The sequence below is a fragment of the Pyricularia grisea genome, assembly GCF_004355905.1.
Source record: "Pyricularia grisea strain NI907 chromosome Unknown Pyricularia_grisea_NI907_Scaffold_2, whole genome shotgun sequence".
In the NCBI taxonomy this organism is placed as follows: Eukaryota; Fungi; Ascomycota; class Sordariomycetes; order Magnaporthales; family Pyriculariaceae; genus Pyricularia; species Pyricularia grisea.
In genome coordinates this window covers 5,016,120-5,040,590 of record NW_022156717.1, presented here as the reverse complement: position 1 = coordinate 5,040,590, position 24,471 = coordinate 5,016,120, and the positions used below count along the sequence as shown (strand labels likewise).

The window sequence follows — 24,471 nt, the reverse complement described above, 5'->3', positions numbered from 1 at the left end:
TAGCATGAGCTAATCCGTCTCTGCCCTTCAACTGTGACAATCTCATTGCCTCAGCCATTGTTTGCTTGCCGAATGTTTGTATAATATAGAGTTGACGCTTCACGCGTAGCCACTCCTTCGGGGACTATATCGTCTTGAACTTGCGAATATCACAAGACACTCTTATCAACCAATACCCTAAACCGCGACTTGCCCGTCTTACGGACGTGCATCCAGCCACCCTGCGGTATTTCAACAATGGTGCCGTCAATGCACACCTTACGCCAGCGCGGGTCCTCTTCCTGTATAGTGATTTTGAATTCTTCCACCTTGTTGTACCCTACAACCTTGTCATTTCCAGTCTGGGTGTCTTCAACCGTGTTATCAGACGAAGACCAGGTACAGTCGACATGCTTCCCGCCATTGTAGGCAGCCTGCATTAGCTCCAAGGTCTTCTCCGCGCCGACTGCGCCGAAGCTGATCAGTCGCAATTGACCATCAAGCGGTCTGGATTCGGGGCTGATGGTAAAGGTTTTCTCGAGGTTCGAGACCAAGGTTGAGAGGACGTACATGAACCTCTCTCTTGACTCATTAATGCTATCGCCTGTGGGATCCTTGGGAAGGGTTGGGTGGATGCGCATCCACTCACTGTCGTCAGCCTCAGATCGGACATCAACCACCACTTGGTATGCATGCGCAGTCTTGAGAAGCTCTGCGGCGGCCATTCCAAACCGCTTCGCACCGTGCTGTCGATATGCGGCCGTGTCGCTTTCCCAGACTAGTTGAGCATGGAAGCCATGGCTCGCCACGATGGCACCCAGAAGGTGGTCCACAAGTATTGCCGCCGCTTCGGTTTGGTTCTCGCCGCTGATGGTTTGCTCCTGACTTTGACCCTTCTCTTCGTCATCTTCTGGTGCTGGCGGGACTAAGAATGAGCCGGGCGAGAAGGACGCGCGAAATGTCGGTAGTGGCGCCTCTTCGCCCCTGAAGAGGGTCCGCAGACCAATAAGGAGATGCGAAGGCTCTGATGTTTCTGGCGTATTTTTGTATAATGGCTTATGCAACGAATGAAATAGAGCATTGCCCGTCCCCAGCGGTAGCAGGGCAATGGCAGGGGGTGCGACCGATGAAGACCCAGCTGCATCATCAGGCTCGCCAGCACCGTTGAGCAGATCCACGAGGCCCCCATCACCGCTCAAAAGGACAAGTAGCTGACGGGACGAGGGCCTTGCCTGCGCTGCCTTCACCAAAGCCTGAGTGCTCCATCTCTCCTGAGCTAGCTCGCGGATGCTGTGCCGAGACCTTGTGACAAACAGCTGATACGATGGACCTGCAACATTGCTTCCGGTGGATTCGGTAGAGGTAATGGAATGGTCGTCATGCGCACGCAAACCAAACACGGTGAGCAGCTTTGACAAGACCGACTCGTAAAAGGCCTTTGCCAGCCCGGTGCCAGACTTGGTCGAAATTATAACTTGCAGGTCCTCTGCGCCTACGAGGTGGGCCGGCGGCTCGTCGAGGAGAAAAGTGTCCAGCAAAGATTGCGGAAGGCGTGGCGCGGATAGAGAAGAAAGACGATATGGCTGCTCGTGGTTCTTTTCGGCGTCTTCGTGAACAGAATAAATTATATAACCTGTTGCATCTGCTGTCGACTGCGTGTCCGATGGCCCATCGGATTGGGATGAAGACTCCCTGCAAATGAATAAGATTTCATGTTCGTGCAGTGTTCCACTACCATTGGTGTCGCCAATGGGTTGGTCTGCCCCGCCATCATCTTCTTCCCCTTTCCTTGCCTCCAGATCCTTGTCCCCGCTGTCTCGCGCACTCCATATCAGTTTGTGTTGTTCAAACGATATGGCATGACCATTGTTTAAAATCACGTGGTGCTCAGTGTGCGCCGATTGTTGTGGTATACAAAAGCTACCCATAGCTTCGGTCTGGTTTGTGAGTTCTAGGTAGTGTTAAAAGCCAAGGTGAACGAATTGTGGGATTTATGCTCAAGATTTTGAACGGAGCAGTCGGGCCAGCTGTGGAAAAGTTTGAGTTTGAAGTCTGAAGAGACGAAAAAAAGGATGCTTAAGAAAGGAAGGGGTACGTAAGATAGTCAGTCATCCTTTGAGATGGCGTGCTTCTTGTCGTCTCCAGCCGTTATCTCTAATTGGGTGGGCTGCCTATCAACACCAGACCGGTACGGTAAGAGGCACCTGTGGTAGGAAGGTGACCGGCTAGCCCGTAAGCAAGCTTGCATGCGCCAAATTAGGCCTAATTGCGCCGTTATTTGGACTGCAGTGTACATTCTTACCCCTCGGACTGGAGTTCCGCCGCTGCACCATCAATGTTAAAGAGGTTTTGTGCCGAAAAAGGAGCAATCACAAGTCCAAAGAAGATGCAGATAATGCGTAATTTTTGATGCTAGTACCGATGCATCCGGCGTAATTGATTACCTAGGTAGTTACACACCCCATTTTTCAACCTTCTATTATCGCCGCACGAATAATTCATGTCTTGGGTTTTTTCCATTACCACTACCATATGAGCAGTTAATCGCACGTGACAGTAAAACTGAGCATGTTGCACGTTGTGGGTCTTACTAGGTACACGGCGTATTTCGTAGTAGAGGTAAAGAGGTAAAGTATCTTGCCTACCTAGGTAGGCACTTCTGCGTTTTTCCTAAACCAAGTATAATAATACCTGTGAAGTGTTCTAGTCTAGAATTAAAGTCGAAGTCTAGGAGTGTTTTACGATGCAGAATCAACTGAACTAATGTTTTATATACCTAAGCAATCCAAGACTCAACCCCAATATCTCCTGGTCTTTTACATATTCTATATTCTCCAGTTTTCAAAAGCCGTAGTGATTTCAACCATCTTTTTTTTTTATATTAATAACGAACGTAGCATTCGAAAAGTTTGTACTTAGTAAAACTAAAGTCTACCAAACCCCAATTTTGGAGTTGGCCAAGCCCAGTCCGCAGCCCTGCGGTCCATAGTTGGGGGCCCGTAATGATCTACCATATTATAATACATAGGAGCCCTCGGGCCGCGGAGACCCCATGGGGAGACTTCTCATACCTCAAGTTGTAACGTACCACGAATTATGTCTTCTGCTTTCCGCCTCCCAACTTCCCAACACGGATTTTTGCTTTCTTGCTCCACATGTTAGCGCCATATCCCTGGGTCAGGACAGACCGCGAGCAGCCTGAGAATACTGGCCCGTCATGCATCGCTCTCAAATGGCAGAATATCAGCGCTGGGAAACCATTTTCATTTCTCGGGCTCAAGGACTCCGCTGTAGAGGAAATTCAGGGGAAGTTGGGTGGTACGCCTGCGTCTTCTAATCGAGAAGAATGTGGGTTCGTAAATTTTTATTTACTGCGCCAGGTAATCGAGCTTGAATCCTGTGAATGAGCTTGTGGTAGCTCATTCATACAGGGGCAGATTCCTCTTCGTTCTCAACCACAAGCTCCACTACATCATTACCAAGGGCAACAAGCCACTCCGTAAGCTCCCAGCATCTACTCGCCAACAGCTCTGCTCCGCGGTCCCCAGTTCTCCGGGTGTACCGGATACCTGGTAAGCTTCTCCTTGTTCCTCTCACGACCGAGCTTTTCGTCAAACACAACTTCGAACTTGCTTGCTTGGCCATCCTCCTTCTTCTCCGACTGCTGCTCCTGTCCCTCGACACCTTCCATCTTCTCGCCGGCATCCTTGGTCACCTGGGCCGATGAAGGCAGCCCATGCATGATATGCCATCCTGGCGAGCCCTCCTTCAAGCTGCCCTCGTGGATTGGCGACTTCTGCCGCACCCACTCGCGCATCACATCCCAGACCACCGACCAGGGCGCGTCCGTCTTGACGCTGCCGGGCTTGCAGTGGCTGCGAGTCGCCCGGTACCCGAGGCCCTTCAGCGCACCCCTGATGGCATCCTCGTTAGGCGTCTGGCAGTGCAGCACCTTGGCCACCATGGAAGGGCTCCAGAAGAATGGGTACGGCTCAAGCTCGGCGAGCCTCTCTTCTTTGCTGAGCTTTGGCGCAGTGACGTTGACGCTGCTTGCTTGTTCTTTGCTCTCCTGACTCTTGTCGCCGTTTGTCTGCTCATCCGGCTGGCCCTTGTTGGCCGCCGCAACCTCTTGTTCGTGTCGGATGTGCTTCTTGGGAATCGCTTCCCTGTCCTCCAGTCTGGGTTCCATGATCTCCTCCAGCGCCGTAGTCAGCATTCCCTTGATACGATCAGTCGTGCCGTAGACCTCGGTTGATGCATTCGGCAGGTCGTCAAGGATCGACTGTATGAACTCTGGCGAGTGTAACCTTCCGGCGTACATGGGTCCAGCGAGGTGCGTCTTGGTGCCGCAGTGTTCACAAACTTTGTCTGCCGTGGGACCCAGTGCGAAACCGTGCTTGTAAAAGACGCCGCCACCCTTCTTGTTGGGCATCGGCCTGTTCCTCAAGAGCAGCTGCGTCTCCCAAGCACCACATCCAACATCGCAGTTATAGACGACCATGGTCTTGCCCGCCTGGAACTTGACGGCTGCCGGGGACTTAGTCACGCGCACAAACACGCGCGCGTAGTAATCTATCGAGAGCGACAGCAGCGGCTCGATCGCCAGACCATAGCGGGCGGCTGACGAAGCGAGACCATGGAGAATCAGACGCAGGCCGGCCTCGTGGCAGTGGAAACCTTTCATTGGTATGCCTCCATATAGCGCGTATGCCTTTTCAGGGTAGCCATTCGAGGCCCACACGCCCGGATCCGTACACGTGACGCACAGGAGGCCGCCATCGTCCCGGACCGCCTGCACCGCCGAGTCGAAAAAGGTGGCCGCAGTACCGTAAGGATCAAGATCAATTACGTCGTACTTGCCACCCAGGTTGTTGAGCTGTTCTTGGGGGGTTTGTCGCCGGTGTTTGTTGCCAGATGGCGCGAGCATGCTCCTGGTCAGTTCGTCGGCATGAACACTATACATGTGTCCTTGGGCGTTGCCATGGTTCACGCGGATGCTGTCATCCAACTTGTTATGCTTCACGTTGACTTTGATAGAATCGACTGCAGCCGCCAGGAGATCATTCGATGTCACCATGGTCGGAAACGGAAGTTCATGGGCATAGCGCAACGCCCTCAGCCCGGTCGCCGAGAGCGCATCGAGGATCTTCAAACGAGGCACCTTGTCATTTGGCAGCTTCACCGGTGTCTCAGAAGTCTTTCCTTCGGCCTGGTCAGCAGGTGCTGCAGCCTCCACTTCTGTCTGCTGTTCAGCGACGGGTGCTTCAGCCTCCTCCGCCACCGCCGTAGGGTTCGCATCCGCCGCCTCTGCCGACGTAGCGGCCCCCTCATCCGTAGTCTTGGCAACCTTTTGCGGCCTCTCCCCTTCCTCTCGGTGCTCCCTCTTCTCCTGCCTCTTCCTCTTCTTGTCCGCAAACATCTCCATGCGCCGCTGCGCAAGCCTCATTCTCTTCTCCATGACGACCTTGCCATATGCCTTGATCGCCAGCACGCTCAAGTCGCGATTGAACTGCTGTATCGGATTGTAAAAGACCGTCTGCGGCGCACCCTCACCTGAGGTTGCAGCCCGGTCGGGATGCTTGCTGGCGCCGTTGACTTCATCGCCAGCCGCCTCGGGCACCAAGATGTACGCGAGTCCTTCCCTGATGGTCGTGTATCGCTTGCCGTCGTGTTCTATGGTCTGTCCCTGAGCTGGCTCGGCCGAGAGCCCGGCCACTGCCGCCGCCGGCGTAGTGGTCATTGGTCTGCAGATTATGGCGGGCTTGGGAATCGAGAAACGGAGAGTGAGGGGGTGGAGCGCAGGGCGGCGCAGATGGTTCAATGGTTGAAATGTTTGTGGCTTTGGAAACGAGACTTTCACATGCTCTGCTAGCTTGCTGCTGAAGCCTCTGCGAGGTATGCGTAGCATCAAAGTCTGGGCAAGCAAGGTGTGCAGACTATCAAGCTACTGAGAGCTCGGTTGGTGGGGGAGCGATCTGAGGGTGAAGGATTGTTTGTCGAATATTATTTGTTCGGTTTGGGGTTCAGAGCGAAGGTGGGCAAAAAAAAGTTTGGAGCTCCGTCTCAATTGGACAATCATGACGCGCGCGCGTCAGACAATCAATCTTAGCTTCCGTCGCAATGTGATGACAGGGGCCGCATCGCGGGGCATTGCTTAAATGGACCGTCACTTACATAATGGAGTTGAACGATGTACTTTTTGACTTGGGGTAGGATGTTGTTCACATCTACACCTACATAAGTAATTTTAAGCGATCATGTCTATCATGGACCTTTGCAGACGGTGGTAGCCTCGACAGCACCGGTGCCGGAACCTAAGGTAGTTTAATCCATGACATAAATAGTCTGCGTCCAAAGCTCCATCCTTCCGTGAGTAAAACGTCCGTTCTGAAAGTAGACCGCGTCCAAGCTGATATTTAAATTAGAAAAAAAAATGCTTTAATATTCAGGCCACGTCTTCCTTCCGGGCTCTTTTCAAGACTGAGTAGTATCGCTCAGAAAAGTTTTAATGGCTCTGGTGCTCCCTTAAGCCCCTTCGTCCAAGAGCAACTATGACATCCAGCTCGGTCTCCTATCGATTATGATGATGCCCACAAGCTTGTGCGTACTGGAAGTCCTTTCGCGTCCTGGAAGTCAGTTTCTAACTGCCCGCCTCCTCAGGTACAGTATGAAAATGGAGTTTCGCCTGTTCACCTGCCACACCTAGCGCCCTATCTCGATGTATCTGCCCTCAGCAACCTTGCATAGCGACTCGAAATATCGACAAACCTATCATATCTCCGTACCAGCAACTTCTATATTTTCCACCTCTTAGTAACTGCCAAGATTCGCTCGCCTCAACTACCCGGAGTATACACTCTTCCGCTGCGCTGCTTGTATCCGTCTAACTTCCCTCCCAAGTGAATGCGGCACGCATGTTTCTTTTGATACTTCCCATCCCTGTCGATCTATGCCTCATTAAGTAATCCTCATCCTCTCTTCATAACTCATCCCGGTTCGAGCCATTTGGTTCTGGAGCTTGCTTCAAGCTGAGCTGGTCGCTTGAGATCTGCTGCTGTCGTCGCGAAGCTCTTGTGCCTAAACAGACTTAAATTTTTGCAGTCCAGCAAGATACCGATGGCGGAACCCTTATCCACTGAAACTGAATACCTCGTCCACCTCGCCCAGCCCATCGCGTTGCTGTATGTTTCGTCGTCGGTATTGGACCGTAAAATCTTGCAGCAGCGCTCGAACTTGCCTCATTTGCGACTGATCCTCGCCACTGAGCTTCTCTTGAATCTTTGTCATCATGCGTGTGGCCTCAGCAGGACTGACAGAACCGGCGGGCAAGGTACTGATAGCCCGTTCCACCCACGCTGTTGTTTGCGTGGGCAGCTCCTGGAACATTGCCAGTAACACACCGCTCCCGTCTGCAAAGCAGTCGCGGGGGAAAGTGTGCAGCATGCCGTTGAGCACCCGCACAACGAGCTTTTCTCCGAGTATTTGCAGTTGGTTGCGGACGATATGCTTCAGGTGCTGCGAGGGCTCGCCAGGTGGAATGGTAGAGACCGCCGGGTTGTCGCCTCCATATGTAAGTAGGTCCCGCAGGAAGTGCAGCGTCGCAGATAGCGGCTCTCGCTGCTGCAGAGTCAACGATGTGAGCGCCGCTTCGAAAATTGCCGGGAAGAGCTCTGATGGGATCAGGCGCTGGTGATGATAGAGGAGGGCATCTGTCAGGAGGCGGAAGAAGTCCTCGAGGACATCTGGCGCCTCGGCGGGTGAAAGTCCATTCATGACTTGAAGCACATTCCTTGCCTGAGTGTCAAAGAAGCTGTATATCCAGTCCATGACAGCATCTGACACGTGCTCGCGGTCCTCGGAGAACTCGCGGAGAATGGCGCCAGTCACCCACAGGAAGCAGCCCTGTCTGGACCTCGTGAAGCCCTCCACCAGCCTTGCGGCCAGTCCTTCCTGGAGGATTGGAAGCATTGAAGTCCTGAAAGAGATGACCATGAAACGCCAGCACCGACAAACCCTCTCGCAAATCGGTACAAAGTCGAGGGAATTCTCCAAGATTGTCGAGAAAATGCTGAACTTCTCCTGCCAATACTTGACCGCAGGGTTCTCCTGTCCATCTGCCGTGTACGGCTTGACGATTTGAACAAACAGTGTGATGAGCTGAAGGTGATCTGGAGCGTTTGATCATGGTTAGTGAGAAACATGTGCATGAAAAGCCAAAGCCAAGTCGCCATCATAGCAAGAATTGTCACATACCTGCAACTGCCAACTTCCCTTCCTGAGTGGTTGCGTTCTGAGCCTTTGCCATGAGCCGCGCCATAAGAGGGTCACAGTAAAGCTTGAGAAGGTTGTAAATGTCCTCTGTCTTTTGGGCTGCCACTACGTTGGCCACACCTTCCGTGATCTCCTCCTGGCTAAGCTCAGGAAGCTTGTCAAGAATTTGGTCGTAAAATGCCTGAAGCTGGAGGACTTGGTCGCTCAGCAGGTCCTTGCAATCTGTGCAGAAAAACTTGATCGCCTGAGCAGCAGCCCGAATGATCTCCTTGGAATCAGTCGAGAACGATGTGACGATGTAGTTGAACTGTGGCTCCAAAAATTCCTTGTGTGCTGCTGTCCACTCGGTGTATCTAGAGAAGACCATAATTGCGGCAAAGCGGAGCTTCTCGTGAGCAGGAATTTGGAAGAGTAGCGCCATGAGCTCTGGAAGGACATCGGTTTCGCTCTCAGGGACCATTCCACCCATGGCACGCATGGCGAAGAGCGGCGCCTCCAGTTCTTGCCAATGCGGCACGTTTGTCCCGTTGACTGTGCTGCCATAGTTGCTGCTCCACAGCTTGATCGCGTCCAGAACCTTGGTGAGGCATACCTTGACACCTAAAACCTCGCAAGAGTCTTTGAGGGTGTCACCCATGCGATGGCGAAACTCACGGAACTTTTCTTCAACCTCACGGTCGCCATCGAAAAGGTCTAACTCGTTGCCGGTTTCCGATTGAGGGAACTGTAGGTGCTTGAGAAGGACGTCGACGAGAGCAGAGTAAATTGGTCTGAGGTGATTCAGGGCCGCAGTGTACCTCTCCAGGGTGATGTACTGCTTCAGTTCATACCAAAAGTTGAAGGTATACTCAATCACATCTCTTTCTTTGTCCCTAGCGCAACACTCAAGAAGAATCTGGACGAGCGGCATGAAAATTTGTGGCTCTCGGGCAATCGCAATAACCCACGCATCGCCTGCGTCGGCAAAGAGTTTCGTCAGGGCCTTGTAAGACTCCGTGTCTTCGTTTGTGACTGCTTTCTCGATCAAAGGCTGGAGTGCTGTGAGTTTCGGAAGCAAAATCTGTATCGTCTCGGCGTTGTCGTCGATATCGCGTGTTTCCCTACAGATAGTGCTGAGGCATTCTGCGGCCGGTTCTGTAGATTGTTCGTTGTGGACGGCCTTGAGCACAACGTCGAGGAGTGGAGTCTTCACGACGACGTTGACAGGAACCTCTTTGAGCCAAGATGTGATACACTCCATCAATTGAGGATTTTGCTCCGCCTCCGCTATAAAGGAACGTCAGGGTCAAGAACACTTCGAGCCTCATGCAATACCAAGACAAGAATCAATGGTGGCGTACCTGATGACGTCGCATAGTCGATGAGCATCTGAACAACGCGCTGAGCGTTGTTGCCTAGCAGCTCGGTTGTCCTCTGAGCCAGCTCCTCTTCCTGTTGTAATTTGTATTAGACATCCGTCTGCGCAAAGATCGGACGAGGGCGATGCGCCGCGCTGGGGCCCGAAGTGTATAAGGTCGGTATTTTCTCGCGTTCCACGTACAGACAGGGTGATTTTGCGGCCTTCGGTGACCTCCTCGGGCAGCACTTTCAGAAAATCCAAAACACAAGCGTGGCTCTGCGGGTCGTTCCCGAGGGCCATACCAACGTCCTGCAAAACGTCCTTCCAATCCTTCATGTGGATCGCCAAAATTGCCAAACAGACGCATAGTTGGACCCTGACGGGCTTAGGGCCAGGCGCAAACTTTTTAAGAAGTAATAGAATCTGGCCCCTCAAAGCCGGAAGGTCGCCCTCAGCGACCTGTGTAGAAAGATCGTAGGTGATCTGACTGACTGTTAGAGTCGACGATCAAACATATGTTGAGTTCCAAGTCGGTAAACACACCTTTCCCTTAAGAGTGATGGCAGCAAAGTTCAGGGCTTCGGCATCGGTGCTCGACTGGAGGATACCGATGGTAACGTTCCAAGCATCCATCTGCGTGGGGAAAATTATACTGTCAGTTGTTGCCTGCTAAAAGGGCGGTACTAGCAACGAACCGATTTCTGAAACTTGTCCAGGTACTCCATCGCCACCTTCTTCTTCTCCCGGTCAGGGCTGCGCATTGTCGACATCGCCTGGAGGATGTTGTCCGGCGTGAAGACATCCTGAGCGCCGGGAGTAGCCATTGTAGTGAGCGCAGTGCGGGAGACTCCCGCGTGTTGAAAACCAGGACCGTTTGGTATTGGTGTGTACGTGTAGTGACTGGCGACTTCGCAGTTGGTGGGGTTTGGATTAAGGCGGCCGAGAGGATGTCGCAGTTCCGTCTAGCGGGCAGGATCAGGAGAAATCGGGTTTAAAAGGATAGCACGACAGCCTGCAGCGCTGCAAAAATAGGCAGCTGGTGTGCTCTTCGTGGACAAGGAATTAATGATAGAGAGCGTGGTAAGTGAAGTAAGTGCACATGTATGGCGTACGGAACAAACAAAGAAATTGATATTACTCCCGAAAAGTGGACTTGCGTCACAACGTCAACCAGCCCAGGCTGCTAGGCATGGGCATGGAGAACACGCCGCCAGACAGCAACCAACCCGCGAACGGACGGCAAGGGGCAGTCCCGCACCACAGGTGCTAATTGTGGCATGCTGCCAGTGGCTTGACGCGGGGCTCAATTTTTTGGTGGGGTCCTTGAGCCAGTTGGGCCACTCAAAGCGAAGCATCAAAGAATTGACAAACGCGCCGTGCACTGACCATCAGGTAGAATCCCGGCAAGCAGTGTGCACCGCACCGCCAAAGAAGCTTTGTTCGTCTGATTGATAGGCGGTATCGATATTTTGCTCCTCTTTGCGCCGTCCGACTTACGCCCACGGAAAGTGACAACTAAGTTACCGTAGCTTACCGCCGAGCAATCCTAAACAACGCGACATCGATAGCTGCTGTGCTCACAGCTCAGCAGTAACCGCGCAAAGCATAACGAGGTGCCCAGGCCAAAGAATTCCTGAGCTATACCACAATGACTGGTCGGGGAGGCGGCGGCGGCCGCAAGATTCTTCTGCCGCCTATCAACTGCATTTTCAAGCTGCTCCAGTCGCATGCCACTGTTTCAATTTGGCTATATGAGCAGTTGGGCATAAGAATTGAGGGCAAGATCAGGGTATGTTGCCCAAGCCCTTGCTTCTGTTTACCCATGGGAGAGGCTGACTTTCATGGCTACTTGGAACTAGGGATTCGACGAGTTCATGAACCTTGTTATCGATGACGCGGTTGAAGTGAAACAGATTACCAAAGACAACCCAGAGGAGAAGAGGAGGTCGTTGGGTAAGAACGGCACATATTATGCTACCGGAATTCTTTTTGGACGGGGTTGTCAATACTAACGTTCATGACAGGTCAAATCCTCCTGAAGGGTGACAATGTTTCCCTGATCCAAAGCTTACAATAGAGGCGATTGCGAACAGCAGGCCGAGGAGAGCGGAATGAAGGGTCAGGATCCTAATGGGGCCAGTATGGCTGCTGGCCTGAGGATGGCGCATTACGATTGGGGCTATGACAGGCCTGCACCGGCAGGGCCTGCTCAGACGAGTGGATTAAAACGGGATCGGGAAATACCGGCTATAAAGATTTATGATATTTGGCGTTATCAATCCTGTTGGTCTAACTTGGAAGACTTTATTTCGCCGTTACCTAGGACGAGGCCGTCGAGGCGGCGGTCCAGAGGTCCCATCGGCACAGCCATCTCGGGTTGCGATGCCAGGAACTGCTCGGTGAGCGCCAGGCCAACCAGTAAAATGGAACTTGACTCTCGATCTCCAGGTCCCGTGATTTTAGAGGCATATCGATGCACAAAAAAGTCGTAAAAGCCTTTGCCGTGACCGCAGCGGCGCACCAGGCCGCTTGCGGGGTCAATGTCAAAAGCTACGCCGGGCATCAGCATGAGATCCAGGTTTGACCGCTCCGAGTGATGGGCATCAGGTCCGCCTAGGATACTCTGCCGCTCGTGCACAGTTGAAGGGTCGACACTTGGTATGCCCCACTTGTCTGGCTTCAGAGACTCGTAGTCACCCAAGTCCCTCAGCCGAACCATATCCATTACCCGCGATGGCGTGTCGGGCGTGTCAAGCGGCGACTTGTGAAGATAGGGAATGTAGACGTCCTTGCCTGTACTCAGAGCATGCCGTACAATAGGATCAGTCTGGACCTCGCCCGAAGGCATAGAGAGAAAGACACTAATGCGTTTGGCGTTCATGTACGGAGCCCAAGTCAGGAGACTGCCCATGATGTTTCTGCCTGGCACATGTTTTATTTTAGTCCCCTGCAAATACTCAACCGACCGTGGACTGAAAAGGCAGGTGAAGTCATGTGGTTTGTGGGCCTAGGCATGGATGTAATCATACTTTGCGCCAGGGCATTATCGCGGGTTACTGCTGCCAGCCGCTTCTTCATCAAAGACCGCAGCTGCTGTTTGGCGGCGGTAAGAGACATGTCGGCGTCTGCGTCCAACTTCATCTCCAGGCGGAAGCCTCTATCTCCAAGGTCAGTCAGTACCTTAGGTACCTAGGTAGGTAGGCAGGATCTTAGCTTTCGGCAGTCAACTTGTCCTCTAGGGATTTGTTAGGATCGACGGGATTTTCTCTGCTACTCTGTATGTTGCGAACTCGGAGGTGGGTCTCTGGGTTATTTGCTAAATACAAGCTTTGATAAGCGTGCGTGACACTGTGCCGTCGTCATTTCTCCTCACTGTTCCCGTACAGGTGGACCCTGGGCAAATGACACCCGACTTTGGATTGATTTTCAAGACGATTAATCAATTCAATCTTATCAGATCAAGCGGACACCTGCCTGGCTCTGGGCTTTATTTCCTGGTCCGTGTAACACACGTGCCAGTCAAACCTTCTTGACGGCGGGGACACTGAAAAGCTCGGCCTGCATTGGCCGTGCATCGGCGGCCGCGGGATTCTGCAGTGCCGCTAATCCCGCAGGTCATGAAGTAACGTGCTGTACCTGTGCAGCGCCGTCAGGCTCCAACAAAGTGACCCAATGGAAAAGAAAAATAAATAAAAAAAGTAACGTCCCTCACAGATCACCTGGCCTAGCGTGCAGTAGACTTTAGGCTTTTGGCGGAAATAACCTTGGATGACAGGATCACTCGACATTTTACCCAAGTACCCCAGTCCTCAAGTAGTAAGATTTCCAGTCATTCTGCAGTATCCAACGCGCAACTTCACCAATCGCATGCCATCACACGTCCAGGCACTCCACAGATTATTCCATCAAATCGAAAAATCGATACCGCGTAAGTCAGAATCCTGGATTAGGTGAACCTACGTGTCACAGAGCAAAGTGGACCTAAGCCTTGCTGGATAGGTACGTGGTAAACGCCCAGCACAGTGTCAACACACACGTACTGACATGGAAAAGTCGCGCCCACCGACGTAGCGGGCTTTTTGCTTCCCCTGCCCCTGTGTGTGATTCACTCGCGGGCCATGAAGAGGGTCCCGTTCCGCCCGCATTCGATGAGACAGTATTCTTGTGGACCCCGCCCACGCCCGTTCTCCCTACAGAGCCGTTTTTTGCGTCACTCTTACCTGACAAGGGCACCAGCGCGCTGCAACCCTTGGCCGAAGGCAACCAGGTTTGTGTGCATAAACCCCCATCGCCTATTATCCATTCTTGTACCCATTTCTGTACCTCGACTCCGAAGTATGCCACGTAGTTTTGAACGCTGACCCGCTGGATGGCTCAGCGACAGCGGTCTCCTTTTATCGCGATCGATCTCAAACAAGGCAGCGGGCTGCGCCTATGCAGCCGATCCAGCACGCATCCGATTCAGCCGCCGAGCCAGAAGACCCTGCTGACACCCAGGACGATCAACAATCATTCCCGCTTCGCAACCTAGCGCCTAGCACTCGTCGCCCCACGCGCGCCGAGCTCAGCCCATCTGCTGCTCTTCACGCCAACGCGGAATCCACATCTATCCGAGAGCCCCTCTTCGACACCACTGCCGATGGGCACAGTGCCCTCGCCTCATCCCCCAAGCAGCAGCCCTCCCTGTCGCCATCCTTTGATACTGGGCAGGCTCTCGACACCCCTCCAGTTGGCAGGCAGCCCAGCTCTTCCTCTTTCTCCTCAATCGCCTCATATGTCAATATTGCTGCGTCCCGGCAGGAGAAGAACGACGTGCCGGCTCAAACAGACACTGCCATCCGATCCACGACGGGTCTCGACGACGAAGCTACAGCCGACCCGATGAGGAAAGCTACCCCTGCTCTCCGCGACTCGGATGAGTTTCGGAGTGCGCCATCGTACGGTGCTGTGTCCCTCGACAATGTGAAGCCGCCCGGAGCAAATGGGCACTTCCCGACGGCAACAACAATAGATGCAGATGAGCTTGGGCGGATAGCCTCACAGACCTCGAGCCGGCGCCGCAAGTCGGAGGACGTCAGGGTCAAGAGCAGGCGCTCGGGAGAAGAGCTTGGGGCATCATCTGTTCTTGGTGGCCTGGAGGGTCGCTTCGGTGTCACGGAGGGCGGTGCCCTTGACGATCCCAAGCATGGCGACGATAGCAGCAGCGACGGCGGTATCTCCAGGGGAGAACCAGAAGCCATCGAGGATGAGAATAACCCTCCAGACAATTCGCCATACCCGCAAGTCAGAGCCTCAGTTTCGCCTGTCGACAATACTTCTCTATCCATCAACACGCCTCGCATGTGGGCATTGTCTGTTCTTTTCTCGATCCTCGGATCGTCTACAAACCTGTTCTTTTCTTTGAGATACCCTAGCGTGTCCATCACGCCCGTTATAGCGCTACTTTTAGTTCACCCCCTTGGATTAGCATGGGATTTTCTACTCAAGCGCAAAGGTGACCCAGACGAGGAATTCGTCGCAGGTGTCCAAGTTCCCGGCCGATGGGATGAAGATCATGACATGAGCAAAGCCCAGCGCCTGCGACTGTGGCTGGCACAAGGTCGGTGGAACGAAAAAGAGCACAGTTGTGTCTATGTCAGCAGCAACGTCTCTTTTGGTTTCGCCTTTGCAACCGATGTCATTGTCGAGCAGACGCAGTTCTACAAGCAGGATGCCAGCATCACCTACCAGCTGCTCCTTACACTTTCGACGCAGATTCTCGGCTACACATTCGCCGGCTTGACCCGGCGCTTTTTGGTACGCCCGAGCGGCATGATTTGGCCATCCACGTTGATGTCAGCTGCCATGTTCACAACATTGCACAAGGAAGAGAACAAGCCAGCAAACGGCTGGAAAATCAGCCGATGGAACTTCTTCTATGTTGTGTTTATCTGTGCATTCCTTTTCTACTTCTTACCAGGCCTGCTGTTTCCTGCTCTGAGCTACTTCAACGTTATCACGTGGTTCGCCCCAAAGAATGTTGTCGTGGCGAACCTCTTTGGTGTCGTGTCTGGTCTGGGTCTTTTCCCCCTCACCTTTGACTGGGCCCAAGTTGCATATATCGGCTCGCCTCTGCTCACTCCATTCTGGGCCGCCATGAACGTCGTCGGTGGCCTGGTCATTGTCATGTGGATCTTGGCGCCTTTGGCTTACTACAGCAACTGGATGTACTCATCGTACATGCCTATTCTCTCCGCCGCCGTCTTTGATAATACTGGAAAAGTTTACGACGTCAGCAAGATCTTGACCAAGGACTTTGTCTTCGATTCAGAGGCATACAAGAACTACAGCCGGGTATTTCTGCCAATTACATATGTGCTTAGCTATGGTGTGCAGTTTGCAGGGCTGGCTGCCTTGTTGACACACACGGCATGCTGGCACGGCCGTGATATTTGGACGCAATGGACCAAGTCTTTGCAAGAAGCACGTGAAGAAGGAAAGGTCGCAACCTACCAGCCAGTTGCGACTTCGAGCGATGATGACGGACAACTGAATGCAAACAGTGTGCAGGCACGGCGCGAGGCCTCAGCGAGCTCTGCATTCTTTGAAGATATTATGAGTCGCGAGGATGTCCACAACAGGCTTATGAAGCGGTACAAGGATGCACCGATGCATTGGTACTTGATAACATTTGTTTCGATGACGGCTATCGGCATATTTGTAGTCGAGTAGTGAGTACTCTGTTCCCTAACCGAAATACTTGGTCATATTTCATCTGGATGACTGTTTAACTCTATCTATGTAGCTACCCGATTCATCTGCCTTGGTATGGGCTTCTGCTGGCCCTGGGAATCTGCAGCATCCTTTTCATCCCGATTGGAATTGTCATGGCAGTTACCAACCAACACACCAGCATCTACCTGATTTGCCAGCTCGTCTGTGGAGCCATATTTCCAGGTCGGCCTGTGGCAAACATGGTGTTTGTCACTTATGGTTATATTTCATCCTCTCAAGGCATCAAATTTGCGGCGGACATGAAGCTCGGCCACTACATGAAGGTCCCACCTCGCATCCTTTTCATGGTGCAGATGGTGGCAACGGTCGTGTCATCCTTGACACAGATAGCCGTTCTCAACTGGATGTTCCGCAACATCCCAGGTATCTGTACGCCCGAGGCCATCAACGGGTTCACGTGTCCAATCGCTCGGGTGCACTTCAATGGCTCCATCCTGTGGGGCGTGGTAGGACCGTCCGAGTTCTTTGGTCGTGGTGCAACGTACAGACCACTGGTCTGGTGCTTCCTCGTCGGAGCGATAGCACCTATACCGCTGTGGTACATCGGCAGGGGCAAGAAGGATAGTATCATCCGCAAGATCAACTTGCCGGTTCTCTTTGGCTCGTTGAGTTGGATCCCGCCCGCGACAGGTCTGAACTTTTCCGTGTGGGCCCTCGTATGCTACTTGTTCAACTCTCTACTCAAGAACCGCGCTACAGCTTGGTGGGCAAAGTATAGCATGACGCTCAGCGCGGCGCTGGACTCGGCGCTCGCGTCAGGAATCGTCGTCGTCTTCTTCACCTTCATATACCCAGGTGTTATGGACGGGTTCAGCTGGTGGGGTACAGAGGTGTACAAGCAGGGATGCGATTGGCAGGCCTGTGCATACAAGAGCGTGCCCGAAGGTGGTCGCTTTGGGCCCGATACTTGGTGATATATATCATGATCTTCTTCTCGTGGGGACAAAAGAAGAGTCTCTGAGGAAGGATCTTATCCTTGTTCTGGGCAATTGGTTAGAATCCAGAAAGGGGTTCGTGAAAGAATTGGATTTCCAACAATGCAACGGCATGACTTACAGGAGAATATTATTATGATTGAGATTCAGCGCTGGGATGGAGCAGATTTGGAACAGTGATAAGACTTGTTCACAACAAGCGTTTTGCATATACACATACAGATAGATTTCAAGTGTTTTTCTTTTTTTTTGTTATACTCAACAAATACAAGGGTTGGATAAATCGCGCAAATTCTTTCAATTACCTCATGAAAGCAGTAAGAAGGTAAGGATCAGGACGCCCCTGGCCATGCTGAATTCATTACTATAGATTCGATTAGATCTTTCACATATCGAAATGGACCATCAACCCAAAGGGTCCCTGCTATGCTCCACAACCCACTCCTCCAACCACCTCCCCATGACCTCAAGCTCCTGTGCCACGACCAGCATCTCCGAGGGCGTGTCGTCGATGATCAAATCCGGTACGTGGATGCCACCCGGGATCACAAACACGGGAGCCTTATCGGTGGACCGACGCGGACCGCCCGGTCGAAACTCAGAGGTGACGGTGGCGCTGTTCCAGGGGTCGTCGCCGCCGTTGCAAAAGATGACGCGCTCAAAGTCGGCGTCCCAGCCGGCCGTCCATGCGTTCAGCATCGACTCGGTGAAGCCCCTGACCGAGCCGCTGTTGAAGCCGCCGGTCGTGGGGAACATTAGGGCGCACTGCCGCGAGAAGTGCTCCGGACGCATGTGCGACGATACGATGTTGGTGCCGTCCGATTCTGGCGGGCCGACCTGCCACCAGCCGAAAGGGTTGTGCTGTAGGTTATTTTTTTTCGTTTTCAGTTCGGATCTTTCTTTGCGAGACTTCGAGCTTTTTGATTCCGGAAGCAACTTACACATAACATCCAGTCCCATTGTCTCCTACCCGAGAGGTCCGTTGGTGTGTTGAATCCCCGCGTGTTGCTATGCGAGTCGCAGTTGAACTGCCGACAAACCTCACCTCTCGTGCTGTTCACAAACTTCGCATACAGCGGCAGCGCCTTCTCCAGGCCAAGTCCCCTGTCGCTCGTCAGGTTTACATTCTTGATCCTCCCGTCGTCGGACTGCATGTAGTCGCAAAAGTCAAAGACGGCACGGTGATCACCCTGCCACTTCCAGATGGGCGTGGTGATCTGCTCTGCAAAGTCGTCGTGGCGGAGGTGCTCGAGCCCAAACATGCGCTTCAGCTGCCGGGCGGTGGTCGAGTTGCCCGAGTCGAGCACGCGGTCGACGTGGGCGACGACGGCACGGACGTCGGCGCTACAGTTTCGCGGGAGAGCGGCCTCGATGGGCGCAAAGTAGGTGTGGAAGTCGTGCACGGCCTCGATGACGGCTGAGGTGGCGTGGTAGGCCCAAAACACGCCTGGGCTGAGCTTTTGAGTCCACGCCGCGAGCGCGCCAGAGTATGAGCCGCCGATGAGCACCCAGGGGGCCTTTTCGGAGTTAGCGTCGCCGTCGTCGGACTTGTCGAAGCTCAGCTGCACCGTCTTGGCGAAGTGTGTCATGTCCATGATGCTTTGGGGCACATCCAGGTACTGGAGAGTTTCGGCTGTCAGGGTGTCGAATGGGATGCTCTTGCCCCAGTAGCGGTCTATTTTGGAGATGCAGAGAAACGGACAAGGTTAGCGGTTAAAGGGCCATAACGTTGTCTGATCATTGGAGAGCGGGCACCCACGTTCTATCACTATGACAGCCCCCTGAAAGGTGTCGGCATACAGCCCAGGAAGCGTATGGTTGTCGAGATATCCAACATAGCCGTCTGCAGAATCCTCACCCGGGTTGAAGAGAAAAACAGGAGAGCCAGGACCAGCCCAGCTCGAAGCATCCCAGAAATACCGCTGCTTGAAGGTGCCCTTGGAGGGATTATGATGATCAAGAAGCTGATCGAACGTGTCACTACCCACCAGCTGCGGGTGAGGATGCACTACTGCCTTGATTCCACTCCCCATCTTTGCAAAGCCACCGCGGTTTGTAAGGTGGTGTCTTGGTTCCAACCATGCTGCTGATGAAATTGGCACCTGGCCAAGCAGCAGATGGACTGTTGCAAGCAATATTGTCGTGAGCGGCCTCATATTTTCATGGTGCGGTTAATGACGAAAGGGAATCAAAGTGGCCTGCTTAAGCACCTTGGAATTTAGGGACCAGCCTAAAAAAAAAAAAAAAAAAAAAAAAAAAATAAGAGGCAACTGAGAGACAGGAATTACACGATATCAAGAATCATCGTGGAAGGTAAATGGGTGCGAAGACCAAGCAACAGACGTTAAGTGAGTGATATTGTGGAAAAGTAGGGGGGAAAACAGGTGTTTCCAATGCCGTCTGTTTTGTTCGATTTCAATAACATTATTTATTGTTTTGGCTTCGCTAAAAGCCAACCATGTCATACTTAAGAACAGAGGGCGTTGTGGATGCATACTGAAAGAGGTTGAACAAAGGGCAAGGTACAATAGGTGGACAATAGACACAATAGACACAATAGGAGCGGACCTCCAGCCACAGCCTAGAGCGTTCTCGTCCCATTGAAACCCCATTGAGGCTCTCCGGAGCCGCATGGAACCTGACCTGCAGAAACGAAAACACAACAAAACGGGATAAGATCAGTTCCGGTAGTCTTGGGGAAATTTTTGGCCTACTATGACCTTGCAAAACATACCTTTGGCGGCCGCAATTTGAGGCCTTTTGTCTGAGGTCTTTCCATTGTGCTCTCGCTTAATTAGCCGCCAGCGCTATTTGAGGGACCTCATCTAGTACAGTTACAGTACAACCACCATATACGAAATAATTTACAGGGTACGGTGAAGACAGAAAAAAAAAAAGGAAGGAGGTCACACGTGACCCATTGTTTTTTCGACCCTGCCGCCCAAGGCCCGCAATTTGTTGTACCTACGCCCTTTTGCACGCCCTTTATCTCCCAAGGGTTTTCGGCAATCCTCCCCCTAAGCGCTTGGCGGATTATGACCCGGGAAAGGGCGCAAGCCAGTGTGCGCCATAATCCGGTCACCATCGTCTCTGTGATACGGCAACAACTTATTGATTCATCAGGGGTGCAGAAGCTCCGGAGAATCGTGGGGAAGCAAAAGATCAGGCCAGCCGGTAGTTAATGCGTTCGAGAATGTCTCTAGCCGACGGTCGGTCGAACTCAAAAAGTTTCTTCAATTTCGGCAGAAGGGCGCGTATCGTAGAAAGACTTTGACTCGGGGCACTTGATCATCAAGTTGAAGGGCGTTGTACGAGACGCATCTAATTGAGGCACGATTTGGTGGTAACGCTTTTAGGCTTAACACACTTCCCAACATGCAAGGCAAGGCTATAGCGGCGATGAGGGTGGATACCTAGGTACCTACCTACCTAGGCAGGATCCTAGTAGGTAGGTACGCGGTTACGTCCCCCAGCCCAGGCACCTATCATATCTATCGTGTAAACATTATCTAGCCTTTGTGGAATATACCAACCACCTGCCTAGGGACCTACCTTAGCTGGTACATAGGTACCTAAGCAAAGATTTGAAATTTATCGATCTACCATGTCGGGTGGTACTGGTATATAAATATGATATCCATAAACAACGTAACTCTAGTATAACAGCCTGCCTGTTATATAAATCCCTCGCCCACTGCATTTTCAAAGCATCAAAATCGACACTAAAAACAACCCACCTTGCCCAACTCACTCATTCCCAGTCACATCACATATTCCACTAATGTCCACCGCAGAGCCCCTTCCACCGAAGGCCTACTTTGTCCCGTGCGACTTCACCTCTGCCGCACATACGGAATTGCTTTATAACCAGCGAGTGACATGCGGCTGGGGCAAGGAGGGCATCGAGAGGTGGAAAACCCTCTCTGCTCAGGGAATTTTGGTCATGTACTGGCTTGTACTAGACGACAGACTACCCGAGAAGGATGACCTGATAAAATCCCACTGTGGCCGATATCCAAATGTGAGTTAACGCAGCCCTTGGATTATGCCTCTGTGCATAGTCGTGTATGCTCGTTTGCTCTAACGCGGGACCTGAACCAAAGCAAGCAAATCCGATCCAGGACACAGCCGCTCAGATATGGGGTCATCAGCGCACACCGTCCAAGACCTCCTTCATCCCCATCGGCCACATTGGCCTCGGTCGGCTCCAGCCTGACATTGAGTACGTGGTCACTATGAAGGAAGTCCAACCCCCTCCAGGCCCAACCGACGTTGTGACCTGGATCGGTCCCTTCTACGTATCTTGGGTCATACAGAGGCTGGGAATCGGCAATTTTGCCATGACCGAAATCGAGCGACTGGCGGCGTCGCCACCCGTCAACGGGACCATCGTCGGCCTGGATGCCATCGCGCCTGATCACGCACTGGCTCCCGCGCTGCTGAAGACGTTTTACACCCATTTTGGAAACCCCGTGCCAGTTGTGAGTCTTTGAAAGAAAGCTTTACCCTCCCAAAATGCAAACGTTTCTGGGATACATATCTCGCCAAGTTTTCTTTTCTTTTTTTTTTCTCGCCCCGAAACGGTAACCCACTGACTCTCCAAATCGACGAGGGCGCAGATCTCGAACCATGACTGGTATCTCAAGCAGGGTTACAAGCCGTACCACCGCAAGACTGCCTATCCTTGGACCGACATTGAGACTGGCGAGGTCAACATGTTGGATACTGTATATATGCAGAAAAGGCTCTGAAAGGATTTTGCTTTGTTTCGGCCCTGGAAGCTGACATGTGTTGCTTTTCTTGAAGTCGGCTGTAGACTAGGTATCATAGGCCGCCCGCCCTAGGTTTACTTATGGAGGAGGATGCTTCTAGGTGTCAGTTTCAACAACGTCTTTTCAAGCCATTCAAGGCAAGAAATTCGTACCCTGGGGGTAGACATCCAAGGTAACAGATACGCAAAATCAGCCTGAAAGCGTACAAATTTAAATCAACATTAACATTGTCTATTGAAAATAACCGCTGCAAGTCTAACTCTGCTCTATCTTCAAATCAAGCTAAAGCTTCACAGGTCCCCTAACATTGGCGTGCGTCTGATGCACAGAATCCCAGGTTCATCTCATGTATGCCTGTTCATAGCCTTGCCACCCCTTAATAGCCTATCGTAGATACTATTTACTAGATCATGATACCCAACCCTTGAAAGATATCCACTTGGTGGGGGGCGCGACTTTCTTTTGCAGTCCGATACTATTCCAAGGTATGGGAGTAGCGGCTACTATAGCCTTGGCTGAATGATCAAACATATAATAGGCCATTCCGTTGTCCCGCTCTGCTATTTTCTTATAATATAGAAGTTTTTGAACGAGTTTTGGATTGCCGAAGACGTTGACCCCATAAATATAAAATGTTTGGTCAGGGTATTCGCTCCGATAATATTTGGCAATGTCTTTCTGGTCGAAATCTAACCTAACGGGTAGGTCTCCACATGGCATATTGTTGATAGCCTGAAAGGTTAAGCCGCCATGCTGTCGAAGAAAGTCTGGAGTGGCACTGATACCAAACATCCAATTGTCATCATCGGCTATGACGCTACTTGGAAGCGAAACTGCAAGAAAAGAGAAATAAATGAGAGATTTTTTGATCAACATATTTACAAGAGTGAGTGTGAACAAAATGCTAAAAAGTGCAATCTAGTATCAATTGGTAGAAAGATCCTGACTTCAATACAATAAAATTTCAGACTAACCGTTTTTTGCTTTTCTAATATTAGGAGAGACGCTGGTTATATAGAGATAGGTAAGCCAATATATCTTTGCAAAGGTAGAACATGGGTAGACCAAGTAACAATGTTGTATATTTAGAATTATATGACTTTCCCTCCTTCTCCAGCATAGATGACCATTTTGTTTATCCGCATGAGTCGCAGGATAGCGAGCATAGGTTACCCCAGGTGGAAAGCAGGACATTGGTGTTGCCTCTAGCCGGATCAGGAGCTGTTGACAGTCGGGAGGACCTAGCCAACTTAAAAAGACAGTCAATTCGATCGCGCCAATCACTTCAGGTCAGGCTGTATGTTTACTTTTTTAAACGATATTATCGTGTAAAAGAACAACGACTCTAATACTCTAACCTTCAAGATAGGTATTAATATACAGGAAAGTGGAGACATTCCTTGACGGTAAGAATTTATGTAGGAGACGGGGCAAAGTACCCAGCTGTAAATTAAAATTGATGGGTATTGTCTGTTTAAAATAATTCCTCAAAAGAACTGATGTTTGGCTGGAAATGCAACGGATATTGAATCCCAACTAAGGTCCGCGTGTTTCCATAGCCTTGTCACTACTCGAAATAGGGCGATCTGGCATGACGAGCCTAAACGTCCTCCTGCGAGTACGAATGGTATTAAGAATAGATGGAAGCAATCTGTGGTAAGCCCGATTCTCATGGAATTCTTCGGGGTTGTGGGAGGGCGACACTATCCACCATCCCTTAATGCTGTTCCAAGGCACGGGAACAGCGGCTGCCACTGCCTTCGCTGAAAAGTCCATAGTAAGAAAGCCTTTGTCGTTGCCTAGAGTCTCTTTCGCCTCTTTGGTCGCATATTCTTGTAGAGCTCTGACGACACTATTTCGCTTGTCGACACCATAAACATAATACGTTTCAGGTTGGTTGCACTTGTTCTTATCTAGATAATGACTGACAAGTATATTCTCGTACCAGTGGATCCTAACAGTTGCATCTTGACCTGGAATAGAGGAAACGGCCTCGGGGTTTAGGCCCGAATGTGTCGCGAGCACATCTGGTGAAATAGTAGTACCGAGTCCGATGATATAAGGATCCAGCCTATCTAAAATACCAAGTTGAGCTGCCGTAGGACCACCGGTTGCCGTAACATTGTTTAAAAGCGAAAAGGCAAAAAGACAGCCAAACATGAAAGATTTTTCAAGCATGTTAAGCTAGTTGAGTTTGAAAAAATTAAACAAAGAACATTAAATGAAGGTTCAATTTGTAAAAGAGGCTACGTAGTATAGCACCTGTGCAAAAATATTGCAACCCAACAGGGTCAACCCCCCACCTTGGTGGTTGCAATAAAATTGCACACCTACTGTAATTAAGATTTCATAAAAGAAAGTGGTATTAGACAGAAGAATTGCAGTTTATATGTCAGCTTCG

The 24,471-nt window shown here is 51.5% G+C and overlaps 11 protein-coding genes across 11 annotated transcripts; 3 read left to right on the top strand and 8 right to left on the bottom strand.

The window, feature by feature from the left end:
• Positions 1 to 149: 149 nt before the first annotated feature.
• PgNI_04069 (uncharacterized protein) lies at positions 150 to 1,907 on the bottom strand (the record flags this gene model as incomplete). The annotated part of the gene is made up of 1 exon (XM_031124121.1): positions 150 to 1,907. The coding sequence occupies one exon, from the start codon at positions 1,905 to 1,907 to the stop codon at positions 150 to 152; it is 1,758 nt and encodes a 585-aa protein (XP_030984642.1).
• Positions 1,908 to 3,493: 1,586 nt separating this feature from the next.
• PgNI_04068 (uncharacterized protein) lies at positions 3,494 to 5,719 on the bottom strand (the record flags this gene model as incomplete). Its single annotated transcript, XM_031124120.1, has 1 exon — positions 3,494 to 5,719. One exon carries the CDS (start codon positions 5,717 to 5,719, stop codon positions 3,494 to 3,496), a length of 2,226 nt encoding a protein of 741 aa, XP_030984643.1.
• A 669-nt stretch (positions 5,720 to 6,388) lies between these two features.
• On the bottom strand, positions 6,389 to 10,799 carry PgNI_04067 (uncharacterized protein). Its single transcript, XM_031124119.1, has 6 exons — positions 10,285 to 10,799; positions 10,133 to 10,222; positions 9,791 to 10,072; positions 9,591 to 9,681; positions 8,233 to 9,516; positions 6,389 to 8,147 (listed from the first exon to the last, which is right to left on the bottom strand). Exons 1-6 carry the CDS (start codon positions 10,411 to 10,413, stop codon positions 7,108 to 7,110), a joined length of 2,916 nt encoding a protein of 971 aa, XP_030984636.1. The 5' UTR covers positions 10,414 to 10,799; the 3' UTR covers positions 6,389 to 7,107.
• A 190-nt stretch (positions 10,800 to 10,989) lies between these two features.
• PgNI_04066 (uncharacterized protein) lies at positions 10,990 to 11,666 on the top strand (the record flags this gene model as incomplete). Its single annotated transcript, XM_031124118.1, has 3 exons — positions 10,990 to 11,378; positions 11,449 to 11,542; positions 11,614 to 11,666. Exons 1-3 carry the CDS (start codon positions 11,238 to 11,240, stop codon positions 11,664 to 11,666), a joined length of 288 nt encoding a protein of 95 aa, XP_030984637.1. The 5' UTR covers positions 10,990 to 11,237.
• A 198-nt stretch (positions 11,667 to 11,864) lies between these two features.
• On the bottom strand, positions 11,865 to 12,730 carry PgNI_04065 (uncharacterized protein; the record flags this gene model as incomplete). Its single annotated transcript, XM_031124117.1, has 2 exons — positions 11,865 to 12,511; positions 12,619 to 12,730. The coding sequence occupies 2 exons, from the start codon at positions 12,728 to 12,730 to the stop codon at positions 11,865 to 11,867; spliced, it is 759 nt and encodes a 252-aa protein (XP_030984634.1).
• Positions 12,731 to 13,400: 670 nt separating this feature from the next.
• On the top strand, positions 13,401 to 17,570 carry PgNI_04064 (uncharacterized protein). Its single transcript, XM_031124116.1, has 4 exons — positions 13,401 to 13,588; positions 13,643 to 13,856; positions 13,968 to 16,299; positions 16,374 to 17,570. Exons 3-4 carry the CDS (start codon positions 14,024 to 14,026, stop codon positions 17,275 to 17,277), a joined length of 3,180 nt encoding a protein of 1,059 aa, XP_030984635.1. The 5' UTR covers positions 13,401 to 13,588; positions 13,643 to 13,856; positions 13,968 to 14,023; the 3' UTR covers positions 17,278 to 17,570.
• A 133-nt stretch (positions 17,571 to 17,703) lies between these two features.
• On the bottom strand, positions 17,704 to 19,454 carry PgNI_04063 (uncharacterized protein; the record flags this gene model as incomplete). Its single annotated transcript, XM_031124115.1, has 3 exons — positions 17,704 to 18,159; positions 18,240 to 18,973; positions 19,058 to 19,454. The coding sequence occupies 3 exons, from the start codon at positions 19,452 to 19,454 to the stop codon at positions 17,704 to 17,706; spliced, it is 1,587 nt and encodes a 528-aa protein (XP_030984640.1).
• Positions 19,455 to 19,734: 280 nt separating this feature from the next.
• On the bottom strand, positions 19,735 to 20,162 carry PgNI_04062 (uncharacterized protein). Its single transcript, XM_031124114.1, has 2 exons — positions 20,033 to 20,162; positions 19,735 to 19,941 (listed from the first exon to the last, which is right to left on the bottom strand). Exons 1-2 carry the CDS (start codon positions 20,075 to 20,077, stop codon positions 19,744 to 19,746), a joined length of 243 nt encoding a protein of 80 aa, XP_030984641.1. The 5' UTR covers positions 20,078 to 20,162; the 3' UTR covers positions 19,735 to 19,743.
• A 688-nt stretch (positions 20,163 to 20,850) lies between these two features.
• On the top strand, positions 20,851 to 22,274 carry PgNI_04061 (uncharacterized protein). The gene is made up of 3 exons (XM_031124113.1): positions 20,851 to 21,319; positions 21,402 to 21,779; positions 21,918 to 22,274. The coding sequence occupies exons 1-3, from the start codon at positions 21,080 to 21,082 to the stop codon at positions 22,047 to 22,049; spliced, it is 750 nt and encodes a 249-aa protein (XP_030984638.1). The 5' UTR covers positions 20,851 to 21,079; the 3' UTR covers positions 22,050 to 22,274.
• A 204-nt stretch (positions 22,275 to 22,478) lies between these two features.
• Positions 22,479 to 22,946, bottom strand: PgNI_04060 (uncharacterized protein; the record flags this gene model as incomplete). The annotated part of the gene is made up of 2 exons (XM_031124112.1): positions 22,479 to 22,764; positions 22,861 to 22,946. The coding sequence occupies 2 exons, from the start codon at positions 22,944 to 22,946 to the stop codon at positions 22,479 to 22,481; spliced, it is 372 nt and encodes a 123-aa protein (XP_030984639.1).
• A 660-nt stretch (positions 22,947 to 23,606) lies between these two features.
• On the bottom strand, positions 23,607 to 24,248 carry PgNI_04059 (uncharacterized protein; the record flags this gene model as incomplete). Its single annotated transcript, XM_031124111.1, has 1 exon — positions 23,607 to 24,248. One exon carries the CDS (start codon positions 24,246 to 24,248, stop codon positions 23,607 to 23,609), a length of 642 nt encoding a protein of 213 aa, XP_030983513.1.
• Between the last annotated feature and the right edge of the window lie 223 nt (positions 24,249 to 24,471).